At 39.3% G+C, this 7,772-nt stretch overlaps 1 protein-coding gene across 2 annotated transcripts; it reads left to right on the forward strand.

Moving 5' to 3' along the window:
* Positions 1-951: 951 nt before the first annotated feature.
* Positions 952-7,050, forward strand: LOC122658743. 2 transcript variants are annotated; one of them, XM_043853834.1, is made up of 6 exons: positions 952-1,086; positions 1,187-1,270; positions 1,377-1,503; positions 3,399-3,487; positions 6,087-6,198; positions 6,753-7,050. In XM_043853834.1, the coding sequence occupies exons 1-6, from the start codon at positions 1,045-1,047 to the stop codon at positions 6,959-6,961; spliced, it is 663 nt and encodes a 220-aa protein (XP_043709769.1). In that variant the 5' UTR covers positions 952-1,044; the 3' UTR covers positions 6,962-7,050. The 2 variants fall into 2 exon arrangements, with proteins under 2 accessions (XP_043709769.1, XP_043709770.1); XM_043853835.1 differs by having other exon boundaries at positions 956-1,086; positions 1,377-1,461.
* The last annotated feature ends 722 nt before the right edge of the window (positions 7,051-7,772 follow it).

A 7,772-nucleotide genomic window follows, 5' to 3' on the forward strand; every position in this document is an offset into this window, starting at 1 on the left:
ACACTTGGGATGCACCCTCCATTTCATCCACCGTATTCTAACTATTTGTATTATATTATCCTCTATTTCTCATTTTTTATTCATGATTGAATGTATCTAAAATTATCACTTTATGGTGACTCCCTATCATCAATTTGCATGACCTCACTCTTCGTCCTATTGTTATTAAAGTTACATATCATATACTTTATTTTTGTTTTATTTATATCAAAACGTTTTGATTCCTACATCCCTAAGAATTTTCGCTTTTCCATAGGGGTGCGATGGTCATTTCGTAGCCACAGGTCTAGGCACAGGGGCAGCGCACTGCATGTTCCCAGGTAGCGTTCTTTCCCTTTATTTTATAACATTCGACACAAGACTGCTTGGAGAGAGTTTTTTAAAGTGAGTCTCCTATTTTTACCATGTAGAAAGGTAATGTTGCTATTCCGATCATTGGATATCTAGGAAATGATTTGGACTAATCCAAATGTCCATTTTTTTCAATCAACTACTACCATGAATGGCCAGTGATCCTCTCTTATTTCTCCTTTATAGTCCTTAGTTTTTCATTCCTTGAATTTGCCACTTGGTTTAAAAAACAGGAATCGGGATCTAGATTGGTCTCAGTCAAATTTGATTAAAAAAATCAGTCTGGAATCGGTAAAACTCGGCAAAATATCAGTTTTCGTTTAGATTGGTTCGATCTGGATCAATTGAATCAAGCTCGGCTCGAATCGGCCGATTCGGTCGATTTTCAAACCCTGTTACCAAGTACCAACTACCAAGCATGGATTTCCTTTCCCCCGAGCAAAAGCGAGACACGCAAAGCCAAGGAGATAGTCTTCTACGGTTCCCGCATGTACTGTTGGCTAAGGCATCGGCCATCTGGGGGTCGTGGTGGAGCCGGCGAAATAGCTTACCAGTTGAGGTCATCGCCGCTTGAGCGGTTCTGCGAACGACGAAGATCCCTTTGGTAACTTTGAACAATATCGACTATCATCATCTCATACATAATCGAGAAAGCGAGACGGTTAATTCCATCCTACTGTCTAAGTGCCACGCATGGGCTCCGCCGAATCCACACTGGCGAACTTGCAGTCACAGGTTTTTCCAATTTCATCCTCTCTCTCTGTAATTTATTAGTTTTGGTTCTATTAATTTGATCTTTTCTGCTTCCCGCATCTCTTGCGATATCACAATCAAGCAGCCGGGAGATGTGATCACCACCATCTCCGAGAGAGTAGAGAGCGTAGATCCACTTTTAGAGCAGCTCAAGTCTCTGGAAGTCGTGAGTTCTAATTGGCATCTGTTTCCCTTTCGTTTCATTTGGTCCCTCGTTTAGGGTCTCACTTCGGATGTCCACGATTTAATTTCTCTGTTTGATCAACTTGTAGACAACGCCCATACTGACGTCTCCGCCGACGGAGAACAGCTTGACTGATATCCTTGTGAAGAAACCCTCCTCGGCTTCGGTTACTGGTGGGTGTTTTGCATCTCAACAACTTACAGTGTTTTTGGTTAGTGAGTAGTGACTCAGCTTTCTCGCTGTTTCTTTCTCTGTTCTATTGTGTGTCTTGTTTCGATGAACCCAAAAAACCATCCTTGTCTTTGAATTCTGTGGGCTTCTGGGGTGGATTGCACATGAATATTCGTAGCATTATTGAATTCAGCTCCGTTTTGCTCTTCTTTTTGGTGAAATTATGGTCTGATGACTGGTAGTGAGGAATTGCATGGTAATAAGAAAATCCAGCTTCTTAGGAAATCATAGAGAAGCCTGTTTAGACTCAAAGTATTTGGAAACAAAGGTAGGAATATCACTGCATTACATTTTGACTTTACCTAAGAAACCTGCTATATGATTTCCTTTCAACATTTCATTCTTGACGTCAGAGCTAAGGATGTAAGGAGAGGGTATAATGCAGGACCGATAAAGGGTAGACAACCCCAGTTCTATTTGCAAATCAGATTCCTGATCAGAGAATTAGGGCTAGGGAAAACACTGGGGTCTTCAACAGAGTTAATGGTTGGGTCCGAGACAGCAAGTAAACATTAAACAAGAAAGAATTATATGAGGAATGAACACCCTTAAGACTCACAAGCTGTTACACACATTGTATTTTCTCATCTTCCATATTGATTGTCAATCTTAGAAAGACGCTTCTATCTTCTGAGGCTTATACTGTCCCAAGTTAATCGCATGATAGAAAAACAGAGGATAGCTGGCGGAGTAAATTTTACAAACATGTGCATGGCTGGTCCAACAAACCAGCAAAGGGAAACAGGAAATGTGAAGGAAAAATGGGGATTTTGAAGAAATATGGGTTTGGGGCAGCAGAGTGATTCATAGAGAATATGGGTTTAGAAGGAAGCGGCTCAGCTTAAATTGTTAAAGGATGGGATTAATGGCCTGAGAGATGAGCGAAGGATTGGTCTAGATTATGTTGACAACTTATGGTTAAGGTTTATTGATTGAGCTCAGCTCTTAGGGTTAGGACTGCGGTATCAATGAAAATTTCAGATAAGGCAAGCAAGGTAGTGTGCAACTTACTAGAGAATTCAGATATGATCACTATTTCACTCCTTCAAATCATTACACGTCTTATGGTGATAAACCATCCATGCAGAACACCCATTACCCAGAAGCAGCCATAGATCTTAATGATCATATGAATAGTGGAGTTACAAGGTCTTGCATGCATAGGCTTGGCCATTCCTTTCCATGACCCATCTTGAAAAGTCAAAATACTAACTCAAAGCCAATTTGGCTAACCCAAATTCAAATTATCAAGCATTGAATTAACTTATCTAATTAAATTGGACTTGAGACTGACCCCAAAATAAACATTTTAAAAAGTATTCCTCATGGCTAAAAGTAAGGTGGTAAAAAAGAATGAAACAAATAACTAATTGACAATTCTAAAGAGTTGTCATACAAAAATACTGCATCCTCTTTCAACTATTAAGATCAGGATCTATAAATGGTTGGAGCAGTGCCATCTCTGCCGGTACAAGTCGACCATCAGAATTGGTTGCTTTTCTTTTCTTTTGGAAGATTCCATTGATCCGATTCATCAGACTGGTTTAAGATGTGTTGCAATAGTTTGTTTCTTTGTCTTTGAAGCAATTTTAGCTGAGTTCTGCTTCCATACCCAAAGAATCATCTTGTGATGTTCTTTTGTTTTGCTTGTTCAAAAGCTCCAGAATTTACCAATAATGAGTTTGGTTTGGAATCCCCTAGGAATATGGTGTCTATATAATTTATTTGATTTTGCTTACTTTTTTGAGGTTCCAACCTGCTTGGTTATTAGTGGCATTGTTGCTTTTGTGTACCAATTCTTTACTCTTCTTTGAACAATAGAAATAAAAATTGCCCGGCAAGGTCTAATTGATCCCCTTTTCTGTGGTGGCTTTTACAGGTTCTTTAAATCCCAAGGTCCTACTGGAGCTCCTCTCAATGTACCGTGATTGGCAGGAAGAGAAAGCCAGAATGATCAGCAAGAGGCAGGTATATTTCTAGACGTACACCTATCAACGCTTTGACTTTGACTAGATATACAGAAATCATGAATTTCTTTGATTTTCACTTGGTGAGCATCCTTGACTTGAGAATTATCAACACTCTGAATTTGACTATGTTGAGCAATCAAGTTCTGGAAAGTGAATTTCCCTTTGTAGACATGATCACTTGTCCATGCATGGAGACGGCTGTCTCTGCAATGAATATGATGGAATATAAATTACAGTGGAGTTTTCACCTTTCAGTGATAGATAGCTGAAGGTGTTGCACTCTTGTAAGGCCTTATGAAATACTCTATACAAAGTATCTCATGGAGCAATTATCCTCTGGAGGCTTGAAGCAGTTCTATTTGCTCTTCTGTCAGCACCTGACAACTTGTAGAAATTTAATGCTTTAATTCTGGGGTCAACAGGCACAGAATAGTTTTAGATGCTTGGATCTGTGCCCAGATATAGACAAATGTTTCTGGACCCTGCACACCCAATACTTGGCTGTTGATCGGTATCTTATATTGCTGACACTTAAAGTTTTGAAAGAAAAAGTTGACTCAGTTTTGTCTAATGGCCAAGTACGTGGTTTAGGGAAAGCATTGAATTTTTTGGAGTGAATTGTTATCTTGGGTCTCCCCCACCCCCTACTAAGCACCTTGAGGCTTCGAACAAGAACGTACTGTGGTTCCCATAGCAATATTCTTCTTCTTCTTCTTCTCTCTCTCTCTCTCTCTCTCTCTGTGTATGTCTTTTCTTTTACCTTTTCCCATATGAATAACCAATGGTAGTAATCAACAAATAATTTACTACCGGTTTTTTTTTATTTTCACGGATTGATTGATTGGGTTCCTAAATTGGACCAACAGTTGTACTAATCGTTGGTTGGGTCAATTAGGTAATTAGGTTACCAGGTACCCATTGATGCCTTTTTAAGGTCCTTTTCTTGGCTGCCTGGTTTCTGACATTTGAATTGGGAAATCCTGTATTACCCATCATGACACCACAAGTCATACATATATCCACGGGTGTTTGAAGTCAAAGAAGCTATAAGAAAGATGAAAGTAGGCAAGACACCAGGCCCAGACGGAGTCCCTATGGAAGTGTGGAAGAGCCTAGGTCTTTGTGGTTTAACCTGGCTTACCAAGTTGTTTAACTTTAACAAGATTTTGATACAAAGAAAATGCCAGATGAATGGAGGAGAAACATTGTGGTCCCGATTTACAAAAATAAAGGTGATATTCAGAGCTGCAATAACTATAGAGGCATAAAACTTTTGAGTCATACGATGAAGCTATGGGAGAAGGATATTGATACCCATCTGAAGAAGGAAACTACTATTTCGGATAACCAATCTAGTTTTATGCCAGGTAGGTCCACAATGAAATCTATATTCTTACTTTAGGAGACTCATGGAAAGGTATAGAGAGGGTAAGAAGGATATCCATATGGTCTTTATTGACCTTGAAAAGCCTATGATAGAGTCCCTAGAGAGCTAATCTGGCACATACTAGAGAAGAGAAGGATACCATGTAAATATGCGATCATAACCAAAGATGTGTATAATGGTGCAGTGGGTGCGGTGACTAGCGTAAGAACTGGGGGGGGGGGGGGTTCAAAGTAGTGAGTTCCCAATTATGCTTGGGCCACATCAAGGATCTGCCTTAAGCTCTTGTCTGTTTGCGCTTATCATGGATGACCTTATTAGAGACGTTCATGATGAAATTCCTTGGTTTATTCGTTTTGCTTATGATATTGTGTTGGTGGATGAGACAAAAGCAAGTATTAACACCAAGTTGGAGTTATGGAGATCTACCTTGGAACCAAAAGGTCTCAAGACAAGTAGAACGATGACAAAGTTCATGGTGTGCTACTTTAGCCGCACTATGACAGTTAACGAGGGGGTAATTATTGATGATAAGTAGATCCCTCAAAGTGATTATTATAATCGGATGGATGAAGTGAAGAAGTGCGACAGGCGCACTATGTGGTCGGCATTATTCCTTTAAAACTCAAAAGAAACTTTTACAGGACTTCCATATGACTGACTATGATGATGGTGCGGAATGTTGGGTAGTTAAGAAGCAACATGTAGATAAACTATGTGTGGCAGAGATGAGGATGTTGAGTACTTGAGATAGATGTGTGGTAAGACTAGGAAGGATAAAGTAAGGAATGACCATATTAGAGCTGAGTTTGGAATAGCCCCTATACATGATAAGCTTTGATAGTGTCGTTTGAGGTGGCATGGTCATGTTCAGCGGAGGCCCCAAGGTGTCTCAGTTTGGAGGAGTGATTTGATTCAGATAGAAGGATCTAAAAGATCCAGGGGCAAGCCTAAATTAACCCTAAATGAAGTGGTGAGGAAGGATATGCATAGCTTAGGTCTCATATCTTGTATGACTTCAAAGAGATCTGATTGGAGAACAAGGATCCATGTAGCTGACCCCATTTAGTTGGGATAAGGCTAGGTTGTTGTTGCAAGTTTGTCCCTTTTATCTGTGCAATTTCTTTGATGTGTTAATTCATTGTTATAAGAACTTCAAGTGTTGTAGATGAAAAAGTAGTGCTTATTTTGTAGTTTTCTCTGACGGGTGCAGGAGGAGATAGATAACAAAATAGAAGTGGCTGATGCTTTGGCAGTAAAACTTCTTCAGCGTTATAATTATTCAGTCTCTACTATGAGGACAACGGCACATAATCTATCAGAAGGTAGAGGAATTACTTTTCATGTTGGGTTTCTTTTTAATACTTAAATTGCTTGAAATGAAATGCCATAATCTATTCTGAGAAGATGAAAACATCAAAGATAGTCAAGCATGATGATCAAAGATCGACAAAAACACTTTCCCCCCCCCCCTCCCCTTTTTTCCCTTGCATGTGATTAGAATGGTTGTGAGTTTCCTGTGCATATTTCATAAGAATTTCCAAGTGGCCAGGGGTTTGAGTTTGGAAACAGCCTCTCTGCGAAGCAGGGGTAAGGCTGCGTATGTTATGACCCTCCCCAGACCCCACAGTGGCGGGAGCCTCGTTCACTGGGTATGCCCTTTATTTCATAGAGTTTCCAGTTCCTTGAACTAAAGGTCTTGGTTGATCTTTGGCATCATAACTTGTAGATCCATCCATCCCATGTGTACAGGGGTGTCATTTTGAATTAGTGTCCTCAGTTTAAGATTTTCTATCAATCTATCATTGTTTCTAATTTTACATTTTATGGCTCTCTAAAATATTTAAGTATGTTATGTGATGTTGGAAATGGCATGCAGTTCATCCATTGCAGGTGGAGGTAGGGGAGCTGAAGGGTAGGCTTACCGAGGTATTAAGTAATTGTGATGCATTGTGCAAGAGAATTTCTGTAGAGGGTCCAGAATCACTTCGCTCATCTGTCAAACCATTTGCTATGGCCAAGACTGATGTAGAACTTGACCATGGCTCTTCACCCAAAATTTCAACAGGAAACTCAACTAAGACTTGAGCCCAAGATATCCTGGTTTTGAGATCTCATCTTCCTCATCCTCTTCCCCCCGTTTTGTAAATATTCTTTCGTTGATGGTTTTCAGAAACTAAAATACAGATTGACCCCCCAAAGATTCAAGATTGCTAGAGATCAGACCAAAGTTAGAACTGTACCCATCATGAATCTAATGGTAAATCTAGGAATTTAGTATATGAAATTCAAATTTGCCTTCTTCCATTGCTCTTCTTATTAATTTCAAATTATCCTGTTGTATGTTAAAACTATCTTAAATAATAGTCGTTGTAGCCCTACATGCATGTGCTCACAGTCGGGGTTCCCCACCTTCTTGTGGGTCCATTCCTTGTAATTTCAAGGGGTCCACTGTATGGTGGGGATCTTGGCCATTTGTCAATTACTGTGCATAGGGAAATATTTTTCTTTATTTTATCAAAATTTTTATTTTGAGATTATTTACTCAGTAAAATTGTATATTTAATGAGAGGAGGGTCCACATATTTAATGAGGAGAAAGAGATGAGCGAGTGAGAGGGGGAAACTTCCTTTTCCTAAAAATAATTGTTTTATCACCCTAATCATAATTTTTTTTCATTTTTATATTTTGAGATTATGTAGCCATTATCAAAAGCAAATTTATGAACATGGTTTCAAGTATTCCATAAAACAAGAAAAAAAAAAGGGAGAGGGTTAGACATGCAACCAATTATAGGGTTAGAGAGAAGATGGTAACTAGGTATTTTTCAAAAGGGCGAAGAGAACATGACACATGTTAGGCACCTTGGCGTCAGTCATAACCAGCTCCTTCAAATAAA

This window comes from Telopea speciosissima, chromosome 4 (genome assembly GCF_018873765.1).
Source record: "Telopea speciosissima isolate NSW1024214 ecotype Mountain lineage chromosome 4, Tspe_v1, whole genome shotgun sequence".
Lineage (NCBI taxonomy): Eukaryota > Viridiplantae > Streptophyta > Magnoliopsida > Proteales > Proteaceae > Telopea > Telopea speciosissima.